Consider the following 19,477-nt stretch of genomic DNA (forward strand, 5'->3'; position numbering starts at 1 on the left):
TTCATTATTTATTGAATCAGTTTCTCATGGCTGGGCATTTGGCTTCCAGTTTTTGTTAAATCTAAATGATGGTGTAATAAATAGAATTATTTACTACTCACCCACAATCAGTTATTACTTGCTCATCTCATCTAAAGCATTCATTTGGAAAGCAGATAGTGAGGAAGACACAACTCTGACTACTTGGGTTTGAATCCCACTGTGTGATCTTAGGCAAGTTGCTTAACCTCTCTGTGCCTCACTTTCCTCAGAAACTTTCCTCAGAAACTTTCCTCATTCTCCCCTGTAAAACGGGGAGAATGGCAGTGCCAACCACCGAGGATTCTTACGGGCATTAATCATCACCTTGCATATAAAACCTAGTCTCTGGCACGTAGTAGGTATTCAGTCATTGCTGAATTATTGGTGATCCACAGGAGTTAGTGAACATAGGGAGGGGAGCCTTATACAAACAAGAATTTGCTGTGAGTTGTTCAAAGTTCTAAGAATGATAGGTTTTTATAACACCCTCGTCATGAAACAGTAATGCTCCGTGGGTGGCCCAGCACGAGTCAGAGCCTCAGCGGGGTGAGAAGGAAGTAGTGGCAGAGATGGGAGACCTGTTACACGCAGGGACATTGATGAAACCAGAAAGCAGATTAAGGATAATGGAAGCTGAGTTTCTCACTGTTGGAGAAGGGAGTTACAAATATGTTCAACAGATACATAGATAGGGACAGGGGTAAATACCAGTAAACGTGTGTGTGTGGATGGATGGGAAATGTTTATATGTAGATAAATACACATCTCCCCACATGCACACACACATTCACACTCATACATTCCTTAGCTCAGAGCAAAGCAATAACAATGAACACACTTAGTACCCAGATCTCGGCTTCTAAATGCTATTCTCCACTGAAAGGAACCAGGGTTCTTGGAGACGTGGCTGATTCCAAAGCTGGGGCAGGGAAAGAACAAGATGAGCCTGGAACATCCTGGGCCTCAGAGAATGAAAGGGCTATGTCCAAAAGGACACAGAAGTCAGATCTAGTGGGCTTCCCCTGGCCAAATCAGAGACAAAATAAAGAAATTAATGGATTTATGGACCATTGAATAAAATAGGAACATGAGTCCACACTGATAAAAATAAGTCAGTGGATACACTGAAAGTTTGAGAGGACCAGGTTATTCACATAGGTTCAAAACAGCTCCCCACAAAACTGAAACTGAAAGAGTCACTTGACATGGTGAAGCCTGGCAGCCACCACTTTAATTAAGAGATCAAAGTGAATGTCACCAGTAATGGGACAAATCAAAATCATGCACTACCTGAGAAGAGGCAGTCATTTCTGTGATGTTCGTGCCAAAGATGCATAATCTTTACCTGATCACACCAGAATTGAGGGGCCGTGTATAAATGAGCTGCCCTGGACCCTTCAAACGTGCCAAGGTGGTGAAAGCCCAAGAAAAGCTGAGGAGCTGCTGGGAGAAAGCAGCTGAAACAGCCATGGGGGCCATCGTCTGTGAAGGAGTTCCCTGGGCCAACGGCGGATGTGCATGGGGTCTGAGGGCGAGTGTGGTCACGCATGGATGTTATGTCCTAAGTTGGATGATTGTGTTCAGGCTATGTAGGAGAAAGTCCTTACTTGTAGAAAATGTACACTAAAGTATTCAGGGTGATGGAACATCAGATCAGCAACTTTCTCTCAAATAGTTCAGGGAAAAGTGCTCTGTGCTGTACTCCAGCTTTTCCCATAAGGTTGTGATTTTCTCAATTTAAACATTAAAAAAAAAAACCTCTGTGTTTGCCAATGTTCTGGCTGAATCTAGTGAATGGGGCATAAACATGCTCTTAGTGCTAGTATATTAAAGATGAAACACCCAGAAAGGGGCACAGTTCATTTCTTGGCTGACACTTTTTTTCATTATTGCAAAATATCTATGAGGTTTGATTACTCAAAAAATACCCGCTCAACAGCATAGATATTTAAAAGGAAATACAGGTCATTTATTTGAGAAAGCCAAGGAAAACTGTTTGTTTTTATCATATGGCTCTTTCTTTTTTGAGCAACCAATTTTTTTTTTAATTGGTTTTAATTTTGAGGTCAGATAAATTTACTAGGTTTGAATGTGACTTTGATTCAGACAAATAGTTGCCATTAATTTGAGTTGCTTGTCCAGAATGAGACCTGCTGTATCTTCCCGTGAGAGTCAACACGCCTCTCTACTGGGGCAAATGGAAGATTAGTGACCATCGTAGCCATGGTTAGTGTCTTTAGACCCCCAGAAATCAAACTAGATATTCATTGTCAACCAGAGTGTTTGCTTTGCAATGTACGTGGTCTCTGTGAGACTCGAGGAGAGTGCCTGGGGGTCTTGTCATTCCTTTGTGAACCCAGAACTTTTCAGAGGCCTGCAGGTGAACACTCAGGGGCACACCTACGCCTGTGCAGAGTACTGGGGGGCAGCAGAACCGGGGGAGGCCGTGCCCTGCTCATTTGCGTTGCATCCCAGCATTATTCCTGCTGCAGCCGCTGGGAACTCAGGGCCGCAGGCACCTGACCTGCCTGCTTCCCGGCTGCCCTCGTGGATCCCGGTGGGTTTACTCTGCCTGTACTTCGTTCACGTGGACCTTCTCTTGCGAGAGGAGAGGACGGCCTGCAGTTGTCGTCAGTGCCCCTCGTCCCCCTCCCTTTCTTCCTCAGTCCCCCTCGTGACGGCCTCTGTCCTGCCGCTCTCGGGCTCCCCTCCAAGGCCCCCGGCAGGCCACTGTTGCACTTTCACAGCGTGGTTTCTCTGTTTATTATTGATCTGTCGTTGACTTGCAGTTGCTGGGGAAAGGAAACAGGAACTTTCTCTCTCAATCCCAGAAGGCAGTGGATCAGGCCTGAGGCCAACTAAAGTTTCTTTTGTCCCCTCCTAAATAAAGCCGTACTTGTAGGTGTGTGTCTTCCACAAGTCAGCTGTTTCCAACCCGAGTGTCCTGAGTGATGCAAAAGGAAAGTAACATCTTACGGCTCTAAAGGAGTGGGCCGGACAGGAGGTCTCGGCTTCTCTCCACCAGGGCAGGACCCTGTTCTTTGCCGTTTGCCTCCCTGGGCAGAATCATCCACTTCTCACAAAAGAAAGCCACAGTCCTTCCTGGGTCTCCACGGGATGTTCCCCCAGAAGTGGCTGGTTAATTGAGTGATCGCTGGTGAGTGTCAGCTCTTGCTGTTGTTCGGCTGCTGTTGCTTGACTGAGTCGTTGCGTGGCTCCTCTCTTCAGAACAGCGTGGTGGTCTGTGCCAGCTCGTTGTCTCATCTGTCTCCTGTCACGTGCAGGCACAGGTTCAGAAGACTAAAGATCTGCTCAATAATGTGGCCTCCGATGAAGCCAATTTAGAAGCCAAAATTGAAAAGAGAAAATTAGAACTGGAAAGAAATCGAAAGCGGTTACAGACGCTGCAGAGTGTCAGGTATGTGCGGACACCTGAAGGATGAGTAGGAGTGTCCTTGAAACTGAGAAAATGCAGAGGTCAGTGATATTATTACCTTTTCAAGCAGTGGAAAAAACCCCACACAAGGATGTTGCTACTTCAGTTTGTACGTGTTTTACCTGTCCTGACAAGCAGGCTGCTAAACTCCTTCCCTTTACTGCTTTCAGTGTCTGGAAAACTGCTTACTTCTTGAGCTGCAGTTCAAGCTTTATGGCTTCTGGGACTGCAAGGCAAAGTAAATAAACCCAGATGGGGAGGGTCGTGTAAAGCTCATCTCCTAAGATCTGGGCTGTGCCGCGAATTAGGGGAAACAGAAATATGCTCTCATTTCTTGGTTTGAGTAGATTTTAGATTTTTATAATTCCTTTCCCAGTAATTCACCTTTCTTCTGACTTTACCGCCTTGGAAATACCTTTTCCAGACAATACTGATGGATCATAGTGGCGCAAAACACCTTCTCAGCAGCAGGGTCTCTTTACCGTGTTCCTCAGGTTTTCTCGGAGTTTCTTCTTGCGCTTTCTTCTGTTTGATTGTTTCGCACCCTCCCTTCCGCTGCCCACTCTGTTTCTTTGTTGTTCTTTTCCCGTGTCACCCCTCAGCTTTTCTCCCTTTTTATTCTCCCTGTATCTTTCTCTCTGTACCCTCCCCTCTTCCCAGCCACTGCAGCTGCTCGGAGTGTGTGTGTTGCTTGTTAGCGATTGATTGCCGGGCCACCCCCAACCCACACCCCGGCTGCTGTCCTGGGGTCTGTGGAAGGGAAGCGGCACCTGGAGATGCCAGGCAGCGGCTGCAGGGCAAAAGCCCCCACTTCCACCCACCCCACGACAAAGGGCGGTCATGCCCCTCCTCTTCCAAAATCAGTGCCACCACATATATGATCTCATTAAAAATTATGCCTTTAAGGAACACTCATTTTCAATCCAAATTCTTTTAATAGAAAAGTTTCTCTGTTTTGCTTTAATCCAAAGATTAAAAATTATTTTTTGGCTCCTCTGCTTATAGTTATATAAGAGCAGAGCTCTCCCCCTCAGGATCAGTAATAAAAGAAAAAGTAAATAAGTTCAGCAAACCAGTTACTCCAGAATAAGTAAATGAATGAAAGAAAGAAAAACCCAAAACATCCCATACCCCTTATTCCCCCTGGCACTGGCTCCTAGCATTGGTGTGGGACCTTTGTTACTGCTGATGAAAGAATGTTAAGATATTACTGTTAACTCTAGTTTATAGTTTGCAATATGTTCATTTTTCCCATATACCCCTCTACTATTAACTCCTTGTAATAGTGTCAAACATTTGTTCTAGTTTATGAAAGAACTTTTTTATGTTTGTACAGGTCATCACAGTCATCATCCACCACTAGATTCGCTGTGTTATATATTCCCATGTTTTCACCTCCAGTTTTCTTTCTGGTGACATCCATGGCTCTACCCCTTTCTACCACACTGACACAAAACACAGCACTGTTGACTGTATTCACAGAAACATGCTACCATCACCTCTCACCATTTATATCATTACTTTTTAACTCTTCGTTGAAGTCTATGGTATAAAAAAAAGACTTCAAAACCTCATTTATGGTAATGTTTATTATTTGTTAAAAATATATTCCTTTATGTATCCAAGCATAGAAAGATCTGGAAGCATGTAAGCCAAACGTTAATTGCTTACACCTGGTGATGAGATTATGAATAATATTTAGTTCATTCTTCACACCTTTATGATTATTTCAGAGTTTTTCAAAGAGCACATCTAACTTTATGATAGAAAGAAAGAGAAAGGAGTATGTACATTTTGGGAGAAGGAAGGGAAAAAGAGAAATAGCTTCTGACAGTTACAAGAGTGAGGGACCTTCTCCAGGGACAGGGTTTCCAAAGAAAACCGTGAAGGCTCTGGAACCCTGACTGCCAGTTCCAAGCCACTGCGTGCTGACTCCTCTCTCGCTTTTTGTCTCATCCGCTCTCTTCAGGCCAGCCTTCATGGATGAGTATGAGAAGATTGAGGAGGAATTGCAAAAGCAGTACGACGTCTATCTGGAGAAGTTTCGGAACCTGGCTTACCTGGAGCAGCAGCTAGAGGACCATCACAGGTTGGAGCAGGAGAGGTTTGAGGTCAGTGCTCGCCCTGCTCCGCTGTGCAGGCCCTGCTTTGGGGTGAGGTTTTTTGTTTGTTTGTTTGTTTTTTAAAGTTGGGTTTTTTATTTAATACATTCTAATCAAATAGTAACAGCAGTAAATAAACACTTTGAAAAACAGGCAGGTATCCCCCTATATCTGGAAGAAAATTAAGTCAAAGTATTCTACATGGTAGAAGGGAGACAACTGCTGATGTCCATGGTTAGACAATTCAAGGACAACTTGGAAATTTCTAAAGCCATTTCCCAAAAAATCAATGGCAATATATTGGGACACAGCTACTTTGACATGATAAAATGTCTACATCTACTTTGTTTTTATTAACAGAGATTGAGTTGCACCTGTATAGCATGACATTCTTGTCTTTAGCCTTAAAGGAAAAGAGAAAGTCTTTTCCCTTTGCACCAGTTTGAAGTATTTCTGAAATAAGGCTCCCTTTAAGTGGATTACTACAGTACTCATTCACGTGAGAGAGTTCATACATGCAGTAAAAAGACAAATACAGGATTTCCTGGTCAACTTTTTTTTTTGGTTGATTGCATAAAATGAGGGATGAATACTCACAAGTAGGATCTCTTTAACAAAACTCCTAGATACATCAGAATACAAAACATAACATGTCCTAAAATAGAGTCTGATCACTACGTATATAAAACTGAAGTTAAGCTGGTGTCAGCTTACTTCCTTCCCTTTTTTCGGTGCTCCTAGGAGGAGCTCTTTATCTACCACCCAGACCTTTGACCTACTGAAAAGAAACCCAGAAAGGCAAGGCATTCTGATAAAATGCTCCTACAGCCTTTACTTGGGACATTTTATTTTTAATTTAAATGGATCAACTGGTCAGGCTTAGGAAGGGAAGCATCACTCGGGTGAAAATATTTGGGGGAACTTTAAATACCTAGCTACCGCTTCACACACTTAAATTAGATCGACTTCAGCTGTTCTTAGAATTCCGCGTAGTTATCCAGGGCAGTAATTCAAGTTTTGTTCTCTTTCACACAGCTGCATTTGGAGACACTCTATAGGAGGCATGTTTAGAAAAAGAGAAACACTTACACCTGGGATTTATATTCTTCTAAGTAATCTTTTAGTTTTGTGGGTACAAGCAGTCCCCAGATGGTACCGGTACATTTGTTAATGGTGATTCTACACAGATGCTGCAGACTGGGTGCTGCCCTCTGCACGAAAGGTGAACAGTGCCGTTCCGGGGGGCTTCCGGGCCAGTCCACTTATGCTTGCCCATCTGAACATAGTAGTCTATCAGGTGAGCCACGCTGTCACACTGTTTGAGCTTGGACTTGGCGCACATGTTAGAGTCCAGTCTGAGTTTCCCATCTTGGTATTCAGTTCGCAGATTAGTTGGTCCAGCCGATGTTTTAACAGATACTGTTAATAGGTAGTCTGAATGCGAACTGTCTCTAATCAAGAAGATTCCTTCTGGTGCCTCTTTTAATTTCTCTTTGGCTTCATTAACAGTCATACTTCCCCAGTACCATCCCGTTTGACTGAGCTCCTGCAGGGCCTTCGCGGGGCATGCCGCCTCCAGGGACTGCCCTTCCGCCGACCCGCGTCCCCCACTCACTCCGCGTCCCTTCCGCGCCGTTCCCGGAGGGCTCGAGGCACCGCAGGGTCATGTGGGAAGGGTCACCGTGGCACAGACAGGTGGCTGCCCAAGCTGGGGTCAGAGAGGGACATGCGTCCTTCCTGGAAGTCAGTGGGAACCCCAAAATAAGTCCCTGCGTGTGGGTGAGGTTTTTATGTTTGTTGACTATCAGTTTGGAAATAACATTGTGAAAAAAATAGCAGAGAACGTTTTTTCTCCGTAGTCAGTCTGCGGGTCACATTGAAACACTCTTGTGCTGGTGTGTAGCAGGGACGCCGGGGTCGCCAGATCTTTGATGTTGGCGTCGCAGTTTGGTGGGTCAGGAGCACGGACAAGCTGGTCCTGGGTACAATCTCCAAACCAGCTTGGTCAGTTCACTTAAAGGGTTTCAAGTCTCTGGTGAATCTAATACCCAAACTAGCTCGCCAGAGTCTCTTTTATGAAGAAGAATCATTTATTGACTTATTGTGGGAAATACGTATAACCAGAAACTGACTAGCTGTGTTGTAGGTTCCTCTCATCTCAGTGTGTAGGCTCATTTAGGGAAGAATAATTCCCCAGTGCATTGTAAATGAGCTCATAAATGTGGAATTCAGAGCAAAGGAAAGTGGACCAACTATGACTTTTTTGACTATTCTTTTCCCTTAGGCATACTTCTCCTTAGGCTGAGAATAGCCACTTCGTGTCTGCGTCCACGGTGGCCTTGGTCTGTGTATAATCGCTCTTTCTTACACCGTCCTTGTCACTTTTGATATAGAGGCTACGTTAGTCTTCTTTCAAATCCGGGCATCTGTGTTAGGTGACGTTTTGTTGTTCGGGAAGGCTAACTGGGAGTAACTAACACGTTAGTGCAGGCACGCTTGTCTTGATGAGTAGCCGCTTTGCCACGTTGCTGTATGGTGGAGAGCTGGGCATGGGGGAGCAGTATCCAGGGCAGGTGTGTAGGACAAGGGAAAGAGCCTGGAGTTTAGGAAGTGAGGCTGGTGGAGGTAGTCACGGGTGGTCCCTAGGTTCAGAGAGTCCACCCAGGAATGTGCCTCGGGGCGGCGGGTCGGTGGCCCCAGTCACCGCTGAGGGTCCCCCCCACCCTTCCTTCAAGCATTTATCCTCCTCTTCTCCTCCCCGCATCCTACACTGCGTTCATCACACCTGGCCCCTCAAAATAGCCCGTGCCTGAAACGTGCTTTCTTTTTAATGTTTAGAACAACAGCAATTTAAAATGCCAGTTTCCTCTCCCATTCTCTCTTTTGATAATAATCCAGGACATCTTTTATAGTCGAACTGAAGTGTTATCTTTTTTTTTTGATCTTTTTTTTGTGCTGGTGATTGAGTAGTGTTTATTATTTCATCTTCCCATCCTGACCAGTCTTAGCATTTAGCATCTTTCAGGGCCGGAATTACGAAGGCGGTGCAGGCAGAAAAACAATAAGATTCACGCTTTGTCCTTTGTAAGAGCCCGTCCCTGTCCCGTGGTTGTGTGCACCTGTTCACATGGTGCCGTCCCCTGCGGGCACCCTGCTGGGCACTTGGCTGTACCTTCTGCTTTCCTTCAGAGGCAGTGGGGTGTGGTGGGAGGTGCGTGGGCTCGGGGCCAGGTGGGCCCATCTTGGGCAGGGTACATTGCTCGGGAGCCCCCGTTTCCGAGGGCTGCTGGAACAGTCACGGGGAGGAAGGACTGAAGCGGCTATTTGGCAACATCAGTGCTTTCCCTCTCCTGTACTTTAGAGCTTTCCTGGCTCTGTGTTACACGCTTAGTGGTACTTATACGAATAACAAAGAATAGTAAAACAGTCCTGAGAAGGGTGATTTCTTCTGAATACTGTTTTTCCTGTTGTGCAGGAAGCTGAAAATACTCTGCGTCTGATGCAGAACAAGCTGAAGGAAGAAGAAAAGCGACTGCTCAAAAGTGGAAGTAAGGCTTCGCTTTTTAAATAGATGTTTATTCTGGACTTGCATATTTAGCCTTGAAAATATTATATGTATACATTTTTGTTTTTCCAAAGGGCAGTTTTCTCACAGCTTTTACATTGGGTACTATAGTAATTCATCCAAGAGAGTGGTATAAATTATGTAGCATTTGAAACACATTTGGTTCTTATGCCAATTAAATAGCTCTTTCTCTCAGCTTAAATGTTACAGTTAGTTTTAATTGTGTCTCCCTATAAAAGAAGTTTCACTTTTAGCAGTTTCCTTAGTTTAGGGCAGGTTGATGGAAAGTAATACAGTAATGCAGGGCCAGCAGAGGAGTCCCCACACCGCCATCGTGTGTCCCCCATGATTCACAACTGTAGAGAAATGGGGGTCCCCACATGGGCGACCCAGCGTCTGGATGGGGAGCTCTCTGGTCAGCCCTGTCCACCGTCACCTTCGTCCAATTCCTGGTCACCTTGGGACGGGCAGCAGCGGGAGCAGCTTCTCGTCTTGCTCGCCGCCTCCTTCCTCGTGAAGAGGAGACACCTCATTCTCGCTCGCTCTCTCGTGGTTGTCGATGGTACACGTGGGGCATCAGGCTGGCTCCCTGTGTCTTTTCCCTTAGTTTCTCTCTCCCTTTGAACTTGTTCTAACCATCTCTTCTGAATCTCAGGAAACTGGAGGGAGAATAAGGACACTTGGGGAATTCCCTGGGGACAAGAATAGGGAATTGAAAGAGCCCCTCAGCTTTGTGGTTCTAGGCCCGCCAGGAGAGCCAGGCAGCCCTAAGGGATGAGCCTGCTGGGGCTCACCCCTTCCCAGGAGGCCGGGCACAGCTGCGGGCACTGGTGAGTGGTTTGCGCCCCCTCAGCCCCCAGGCCACACACCAAGACCTTTCACAAGACCTCACTTTATTCTTCTGAACTCAGACATTAATTTTGTGATCCGTGGGCCTGGGACCTCTTGAGGGACAAAGATTCTTATGAGCATGTGTGATTTTTTGTTTTTAGAAAAATAATTTTTAGTTTTAAACTGACTTAACGAAGGGTAGCTCTTCAGTCAGCAAGGAGAGGCAGGGAAATGAGGAAGCCATTGATGAAGGGGTCCATTTTAGGTTCTGTTTGTCCTAAAGTTCTTAAGCTGCCTCTTTCTTTGCTTGTCTGCCCGTGTGGGGGCACTGTGCAGAGCACCGGGGTCCGAGATGAGGCGTCCACCTGTGACAGGCTCCTCCGAAGGGGAAAACGTCAGGATACATACACGTGCACCAAGAGAAAAGTCCAGAAGCTGGAAGAGATCAGCCTGTTAAGTCCTTTCTGTGGGCAGGTGATTTAATTCAGCTCAACCAAGGGGTTTTTTCTTTTTAATTTTTTTTATTAGAGTAGTTGTAGGTTTACAGAAAAACCTTGCAGAAAGTACCAAGTTCCCATGCACCCCTCACCACCACCCCCCCCACACACATACAGTTTTCTCTGTTAACATTTTACATTACAGTGGTACCTTTGTTACAATTGATGAACAAATATTATTATAATTACATTGTTCACTGTAGTCAATTTACATTAGGGTCCATTGTTTGTGTTATGCAGTTCTACGGTTTTTCTCAATGAAGTATTAGTGTATTCCAAGTGCTAAGGATACCTCAGTGGACAAAAGACAGGGCTTTGTGTCTTAATAGAGGCAGATAATAAATGATAATCCATAATCACACTCTATAATGTGTGGGAAGTTGAAAAATGCCATGGGGGCAAGGAGAGCAGGTGAGGAGGTTTGTTTGGGGGCTGCGACAGGATCACGTTTGACTAGGAGTCAGTGCCGGACACATGGAAGGGACCGTCTGAGCAGAGACTCTAAGCCGGCTGAGGAGGGGAGAAAGGGGATACCAGAGAAGGGACGTCCCCGAGAGGCGGGGAGCCTGAGGAAGGATGGGGTCCTGCCAAGTGAGGAAAGCGTGGGTGTGGCAGGGCCCGGGCCAGGCAGAGTGGGTGATGTGGGAGGGGGTTCATGTGGCAGAAGCGTTCCTGCTGGTGGGTGCCACCTCCTCTGTAAGGGGGAGTGGGGTCATCTGGGACTTGGTTTGTTGTAAGGGACTTGAGGAAGAGAGAGAACGTCTGAGCCGCTGTGCGGAGTGGGAGAAAGAGGTGATTAGAGAGAAGAGACTGCCGCACGGGCCAGAGGCTGAAGGCCAAGGGCTTCGTCCCGCCACCCTGGAGAGGTCAAGGCACGTCTTCACTGCCCGCCCTCCTCCGAGCCTCACTGCTCCCGTGTCCTCTGCAGCATTAGGAACTCACTGAAGTCCTTTGAATTCATAAAATGACTCAGAAGTCTCTAGAAAGCACTTTAGTAACCCTGCTTTGATTCGGTTTTTGTGGCTTAGCAGAGAAAAGATTTTCATGCGTTTGACAGGTGCTTGCTGAGTGCCTGCCGTGTGTCGGACACTGCAGCCCGGCGGCACAGTGTACCCCCTCGGGAGGCACGCTCTAGAGCTGCGCCACCCACGGCCCAGCCGCGAGCCACACGCCCATGTTGAGCACCAGCCGTGTAGCTTGTCCCAATCGAGGTGTGCTGCACGTGGAAAGTAGACACCAGATTTTGAAGATTTAGTACAGAAAAAGTAAAATATTTAGTTATTTTTGGTATTGATTAAATGTTAAAATGTTTTTGATATATTGGGTTAAATAAAATATTGAGTAAAATAAAATATATGGAGTTAAAATGTTAATTAAATTAGTTCATCTGATTCTTTTTACTTTTCTCTAATATGACTACTAGAAAATTAAAAATTACATATGTAGCTCACAGTCTGCTTCTACTGCACAATGATGATCTAAAGAAGAAACTACCCATAGTTTAACTGGGTGGCTCATGGTGGTTTTGAGTTGCGTCTCCCTCAGGGCTAATGATGTCAAGCATCTCTTCATGTGCTTATTGGCCACTTGTGTATCTTCTTTGGAGAAATGTCTATTCCAATCCTATGCCTGTTTTTAAAATGGGTTGTCTTTTTATTGAGTTGCAAGAGTTCTTTATATATTCTGGATACAGGTTCCTTATCAGAGATATGATTTTCAAATATTTTCTCCCATTCTGTGGGTTGTGTTTGTACTTTGCAGCACAAAAGTTTTTAAATTTTAATTTGTCTATTTTTTTTCTTTTTTTTGGCTGATACTTTTGGTTGTCGTAGTTAAGAAACTACTGCCTAACTGAAGGTCACAAAAATTTATGTGTATTTTTTTCTAGGAATTTTATCATTTTAGTTTCTACATTTAGGTCTGTGATCCATTTTGAGTTCATTTTTGCTTGTGATACGAGGCAGGGGTCCACCTTCATTCTTTTGCATTGGACGTGCAGTTGTCCCAGCACCACCTGTTGAAAAGACTGTTCCTTCCCCACTGAACTGTAATGGCTGCTTGTCGGCCGTCACTCATTGCTCAGCAGTTTCAGGGGCAGCATGCATTAACTTTAGTTTACCTGCTTGTCCTCAGGCTGTACTAGTTAGAGCTGTCGGAAGAAATCTTGTAGAGCCTGAGAAATGTGTGTTCATTTTGTTTAAAAATTCAGGATACCATTTGATTTACATTGCCTGGGCGAGGATTTAATCCCATAATTTTCCTGGATGAAGTAACAAGTGAATTACGCTGAATAGTGATTTCACTTTGTAGTCATGAATTTACATTAATATTTAGACATGTTTTCTGTAAAACCTTTTGGAAGATGGCAGTTTTAAATTAATTGGGTTGAAGTCCTCGAAGAATGCCGTGAGTGATACTTTCGGTGACTCCCGGGTTTGCCCTCCTGACCCTGCAGCACCCAGTTCTTCTCTCCACGGCCAGAGAAAGCAGAGAACTTTCCCTGGGTGCCCAGCGAGGCCTTTTTGTGGACTAACTATTACTATGCTTCCAAACTGACTGCCGAGTCAGCTAATGAAAGCAGCAACCACAGACTTCTCCAGTTCTGCCTTGCTAGAACCCAGGTCAACCCTAAATGCAGAGACGCCAGATGCCGAGCTGTGGAAGCTTTTTCAGCACACCGAAAACTCCTTCTGCAGGTTTCCATTAGTACATGGTCAGCCTGCTCATCTAAGACTCCAGAAGAGGAAGAAATTAATATCCAAGGCTGTTGCGTGGAGAGTGGCCTTTCACATATCCTTAAACGGAATTTCTGGGGACTCGGCCTCCTCACCTGATCCAGGAGCTGGGGTTCTGCGGCAGAGCCCCACGTTGGACAGAGCGGGTTTCTTTTCCCTTAACTAATAGAGCTTTTGCAGCTACCTTGACAGCTGGCGATTCAGTTTTTTAGTTTCACGTACCAGAGTGGTCTTTCCAACTAATACATCTGACTCATTTTGTTCTTGCTTTAGAAAATTGTTTAAAAAGAACAGCATCATTGTCTGCATGAACTCCTCCCTGCACATCCACAGGCAAATCCAGAGTGTGTCCAGAGACCTGCTGCCCCAAAAGAAAGGCTGGGAAGTGCAGATGACTTGTGAGCGAGAGCCTGACGGAACCGAAGCCTTTTAAAATTGTAATGACGGGGCCTTCCTTGTGTTCTCACCAGGTAATGATGATTCCGACATCGATATCCAGGAGGACGATGAATCCGACAGTGAGTTGGAAGAGAGACGGCTGTCGAAGCCGCGGACAGCCATGGAGGTGCTCATGCAAGGTAGCCGGGATCCTTTCGGTCCCCCTCCTCCTGTCCCCTGTTTCAGGGACGCGCCACGGCAGGGGTCAGGTCAGGGCTGCTTGGTCACCAGGCCCCAGCGCATCGGGAGCGGCACCTTGCAGCGGTCCCTGCTCTGGTGTTCAGCCTGCCTGTCGTTGAGCAGGACGTGGCTCTTAAACTGCACAGTGGTGATCCTTGCTACCCAATGACGCTGTACCAAGAAAGCCACTTTATGTTCGTGACATGGCATTTCTCACAGAGGCCTCAGACACATACTTCCAGTGCCACTGAGCCATCGCCTGCCTGCCCTTCTGGGGGCCTGAACTGTTGTTGGTGCGTTTTATGCCCCTTATGGCCAGAGAACTAATGCATCAAGAAGGGACTTAGCTGAGCCTCTCTGTCTTTAAAAGATGGTCATCTAATTCATACCTCCTCAGTGCAGAAGGTTCGAGCAGTACCCCCGGGGTATTCTCACCTCCCACTCCCCACCCTACTCCCCACCTTTTTCAAAGGGTCTGGCCAGTGCCTGGAGTGTTGTCCTTCTGAATTGTCTTTCCACGCAGATACGTGCACCCGTACAAACTTAGCAAAGATCACTCTCACATTTCTTTCAACCTATGCGGGATTAGACTATATGTAAGTTTTTTGTTTTTAATTAAAAATTTGGGAACTCATCCCATGTCAGTAAAATACTTTAATAGCTGCAGAGTATTTCACAGTAAGGCTGTGCTGAAGAAATATTTGGGCCTTCCCCTGTTGACACACTGAAGTCATTTCCACTCTTTTCCTGGCATCTACCTCTTTCTTCTTATTTGCTAGTATTTCTTTAGGTTGTGTCATTAAAAGTGGAGTTCTCAAAGGTTTTGTACATTTTTCCTTTAATACGTAGTATTAAAATGCCCTATATTTGTGTTTAAAAGTAATTCTTATCTGCCACCTGTTAGTTTTTAAAGCACAATAGCATTTTTTTTATACATAATAAATTTCAGGGTAAATCATCTTCCCTTCATTATTTTACATTAACTTTTGTTGTTAACTGCTTTCTCTTATTCTGGGCTCAGCTATCTTTGTTACATTTGCTTTTCTCATAGCATAACTGGATACTCTGATTTCCTTTTTCTTCCTTTTAATTTTAAATAGAGGTTAGGTGTTCTGAATCTCTCTCTTCAGAGCCAGGGGTCCGGAAGGTCTGTGACTGGCTCAGTAAACATAGTCACTGGTTCTCCTGCTCGCCACTCAACCTGCAGAAATAACATCTCATTTTCCAGTTCCAAAAACTGTAAATAAGTACTTCAGACAAACACAGGGTTTTGCCTTTTATCTGGCTAATGGAGGTAAAATAGCATAAATAGAGCCCACTTGTCTGTTTCCAAGCCTGTCCTGAAGACTTCTCCGAGCTGCCCTTGCTGCCTTCCTCCTGAGTCCAGGACCTGGGGACACGTTGTGGCTATCCCAGCCTTAGGGGGAAGGACGCTCCTGAGCCTGCAGGGAAATCACATCCGGACAGTAGTGAATTGCCCAGGAGGAGGAGAGAATCATTTAGACACTGACAGTGTTTTGAAAGATGAACTAATTATAATCCTTAAAGTTAAAAAAACTTTTCTTTTTAAAGCTCAGACATAGATCCAAGTTCAAGTGCAGTTAGTCCATAAAGAGAGAAAATTTTTCTTTTTCAGTAGGTAACATACCAGTCCAGTGACCTGTAAACTAATTTGGGGTTCAAGTGTTTTCACTAAAACATTTACAAGCCTCAAAAAGTTAAGTATAGAATTACCATATGACCCAGTAATTCCACTTCTGGGTATACCCAAAGAGAGTAAAAACAGGGTCTCAAGCTGATAGTTGTACACCAATGTTCATAGCAGCATTTTTCACAATAGCCAGAAGATGGAAACAACCCAAGTGTCATCAACAAATGAATGAATAAACAAAACGTGGTACATACACACAATGCAATATTTTTCAGCCATAAGAAAGAATGAAGTTCTAAGACATGCTGTCACATGGAAGAGCCTTGGAAACAGTATGCGCCATGCAATAAACGAGGCACTTGTGGAAAATTGTATGATATCACTTTTAAGAGATGACTAGACATGGCAAATTCACAGAGACAGAAAGGAGATTAGAGGTTATTGGGGGTATAGGGAGAGGAGGAGGGGGAAGTGTTTGTTTTTACAGGATAAATTTTTTTTTAAATTATATTTGTGTTATATTTTATTGCCCCTTTCCTCTGTTTTTTTTACCCCAGAATGGAAGTGCAGACAGTCCACTGCTGTTAGTTGCCAGTTCTGATTAGTTGGGCATTACTTATGTACATTTTTTCCAGTTTTCTAAGGACAAGCAAATCTTGATTGCCACTTCCTGCCGTATTTCTGCAGGTCAGGTGGGTTTTCATGATTTCTTCATGCTTTTGTTCTCCAGGAAGACCCAGCAAGCGCATCGTGGGCACAATGCAGGGTGGCGACTCCGACGACGACGTGAGTCCCCCCACCCCTCTGACGCGCTGCACTCCTGGCTCTCGGGCTGGCTCCTGGGCAGGGTGAGCCGAGCGCGGCCGGCAGCTGGGGAGCCGTCTGCTCGGTTGGTGACGGAGGCGCGCCCGCGCCAGCCTGTCACTTTGCTGTGACAGGGTTTCGCCTCCCAAGGAGCTTAGCTGTTTTCTTTGCTTATTGATGGCTCATTTCTTTTCTTTTCAAATGAACGTGCTTGCCTACTTTTTTTTGCCTTCTCATCTTTCTTTCCATTCTCGCTTTCCAAAGATGGAAGCAGTTCCAGCTCACTTAGGTAAATGCAAGACTTCCAGCTCCAAGAAGCAGGTTGGTTTTCTTTTTCACCTCATCCATTTGTTGGTCTGTAAGCAGGGGAGGGGTCGGCAGTTGGTGTCAGCCCCCTCAGAGGGCGGCCGAGCGCCTCTTCCCCAGGAGTGGGGCTGTGGCTCTCCTGGGCAGGAAGCCACTCAAAATGGATCCCAGCCGTGAGGGGTGAAACTGTCTAAAGATGTAGAGGAGGAGGGCCCAGAGCACTGAGCCAAGAGAAAAGGGCCGTGGCTGGGGCTCCTCAGCCCCTTGGACTGCAACCTGGAAATGAAAGGATGCAGTGAGGAGCAGGGGCAAGGCCAGCCCCCTTCAGCTCCGGAGAACACGGAAAAGGTGCACTGTCAGGACCGCGGCCTCCGAGGCCTCCAAGGCTGGGCCGGAGCTGAAACTTCAGGCTGCCAGTGCTTCGAGCATCACGGAGTGGGGAGCAGAATAGGAAGGCAGGAGTGGGCCTTGCCAACTTTGGGCAGTCAGCGCTGCATAGCCATCACGCCAGCCACCGTTCCTTGTCACGGTCCCCGGCATGCTTCTCAGACTGAGAGGCGCGGGATGGCCAGGCGGGCACAGGCCGCAGAACGTCTCCTCTGGAAAGAGGTGGTTGACTGCCAACAGCATCCGGAGCCTGGGCCAGCAGCTACACGGAGAGAGAAGCCTGGGCCTTAAGTTCCTGTGCGAAAGGTGTATTTATTAGGTGCCAGCAGTGTATACTGCTCGAGAAACTCCCCGGAGGGCGCAGTTACTGCCCTTTGCTGGGCAAGCTGCACAGAGAAGGTAGAGCCTTGAACTCATCGAAGATAGTCTTCAGAGAAGCAGAGACACCACCTCAAAGAGATTTTTTTAACAAGGTTGGGGATGGGTAGGTGATAGCTTCTACCCACCCATCTTACCCATATAAGACAGAAATGGGGACAGTCTGGCTTGGGAGCTGGTGTGGCCTCTTATGATCTGCTTGATCGTTTGCACAGCTTTCTGCTTTTCAGAATGAATGCGTGAGTTTTAGTTTATATCTTCTCTGTACCTTGCTGTTGTCACTTGATTCCAGGGAGGCTCATACCCATACATTCCCCCAGGCACAGAGGTTTGTGCTTATATGTCCTCTCAGTCACTCAGCGTATGTTTATTGAGGGTCCCTTAGGAGCCAGGGATTGTTCTGGGTTATGGGGAAGAGAGTGGGAAGGGAAGCAAAGCCCCTGCCCTCATGAAACTTACATCTGGTGGGAGGGGCCAACAGTGATGGAGGAAGTCTGCCAGCACCATAAGCATGAAGAAGGAAGATGAAGTAGGTTAAGGGGACAGAGTGACAGGAACGGGGCAGGGGAGCATCGTCTTTCTATGGGCCAGGGAAGGGCTCTGGTCGGGACATTTGAGGCCAGATTGGAAGGGGGGAGTGAGCCACATGGGGACCTGGGGGGGTGGTGCCCTCGGCCCAGGGAGTGTGGTTCGTTTGAGGCCTGGAGGTGGTTGGCGGGTCTGTGTGAACTTGATGGGAGGAGCAGTGAGGGGCAGCAGGGGCCAGGGCGTGCAGAGCCACGTAGGATAAGAGGGGGCTCTGGCGTCTTCTGTGAAGGCGATAGGGAGGCGCTGGGAAACTGGGAGCCCAGGGGTGCCAAGGGCTGACTCACATTTTAAGAGAAACCAGTTAGGAGGCAACTGTAGGACTCACGATCAGAAATGATGGCAGCTTCAACTAGCGTGGTAGAGGTGGAGGTGTTGAGAAGTAGTCAGAGTCTGGATGTTTCCAAGGTAAGTACCATCTAGTTTTGTTAATGGACTTGATGTGGGTATTAGGAAAGAGAGAAATGAGGGATGCCTCTGTTTTGGCCTAATCAGCTGCATGCATACAGCATCATTTCCCAAGACAGGGCAGTCTCGAGGAAGGGGCTCGGGGGACACATTGACTGGATGACTGTTAGACATCCATGTCCGGGACTGAGTAGCCAGTTGGAAGTTCAGGTCTGGAGCTGAGGGACAGGTCTGGGCTGGGGATGGGGATTCGGGAGCCGTCCGTGTTCAGAGAGTGCTTAAGCCGTGGGAGTGGGTGTGGGAGGGTAGGAGCGGCGAGTGCCGGTTCCTGAGCCGCCCCCACCTCACAGAGGTCAGGGAGACGGAGAGGGTCCCGCGCGGGAGACTGAGAAGACGCTGGCCGTGAGGTGGACAGAGGCCCCAGAGAGAAGAGGCCCCTGCAGGACAGGAGAAGAGAGGGTTCCAGGGAAGGAGTCGTGCCCTGTCGGAGGCAGCCTGTCAGTCAAGCAAGATGAGGGCTGAGAATTAACCTCTGAATCTGGCAACCTGCGGTTCTGATAAGAGCAGGGGGGATCGGTGGGGTGAGAGCCAGATTAGAGCATGCTTAAGAGGGAACGAAAGGGGAACAAGTGGGGACGAAGTCCAGCAACTCGTTTGGGGACTTTTGCTCTAAGGGGAGCATAGAAATGAGGCATAGTAGCTGGAGGGGAAGGTGGGATTAAGAAAGTTTTAGGTTTCTTTGGTTTTGTTTTTTTAAAGAAGAAAATCACGGCATGTCTGTGTGCTGGTGGGAGTGATCAGTGAGAGTGACCAGCCATCCTGGTTTACCTGGAACTGAGCAATTTTCAAACCAAGAAAGTCCCAGGCAAACCAGGGACACGTTTGGTCGCCCTGGCTCTGGATAAAGAAGATTCTTTTCCTTTGCTCCTTACACTCATTTCCTGTGTTCCTTTCTCTCCCTGATCTGGCAAAAGACAAAATAAGCCTCCCTTCCTCTCTGTGAGCCCCTGTCCTCCTTGCTGTCCCACAGTGGGCTCCTGGGCCCACAGGAGCAAGCCATACCCAGCCAGCACACAGCGTAAATCTGTTGGAGCTCCTGAGACGGCAGCTGTAGAGTCAGCCCTGCGGTGCCAAACCTGAATTGCACGTTGTG

The 19,477-nt window shown here is 46.8% G+C and overlaps 1 protein-coding gene and 1 pseudogene across 3 annotated transcripts in view; one reads left to right on the forward strand and one right to left on the reverse strand.

The window, feature by feature from the left end:
- Nucleotides 1-19,477, forward strand: part of CLUAP1 (clusterin associated protein 1) — a 30,836-nt gene that overhangs the window by 9,019 nt on the left and 2,340 nt on the right. For 2 of the 3 annotated variants that reach the window (XM_037813526.1, XM_037813527.1), the window contains 6 exons: nucleotides 3,306-3,439; nucleotides 5,427-5,568; nucleotides 9,035-9,107; nucleotides 13,658-13,765; nucleotides 16,187-16,242; nucleotides 16,525-16,581. In XM_037813526.1, coding sequence (XP_037669454.1) covers nucleotides 3,306-3,439; nucleotides 5,427-5,568; nucleotides 9,035-9,107; nucleotides 13,658-13,765; nucleotides 16,187-16,242; nucleotides 16,525-16,581 — 570 coding nt within the window. The remainder of the gene's footprint in view (nucleotides 1-3,305; nucleotides 3,440-5,426; nucleotides 5,569-9,034; nucleotides 9,108-13,657; nucleotides 13,766-16,186; nucleotides 16,243-16,524; nucleotides 16,582-19,477) is intronic. The other variant, XM_037813528.1, reaches the window with a different exon arrangement.
- Nucleotides 6,545-7,226, reverse strand: LOC119517056 (annotated as a pseudogene).

Source organism: Choloepus didactylus, chromosome 21 (assembly GCF_015220235.1).
Source record: "Choloepus didactylus isolate mChoDid1 chromosome 21, mChoDid1.pri, whole genome shotgun sequence".
NCBI classification, from domain to species: domain Eukaryota; kingdom Metazoa; phylum Chordata; class Mammalia; order Pilosa; family Megalonychidae; genus Choloepus; species Choloepus didactylus.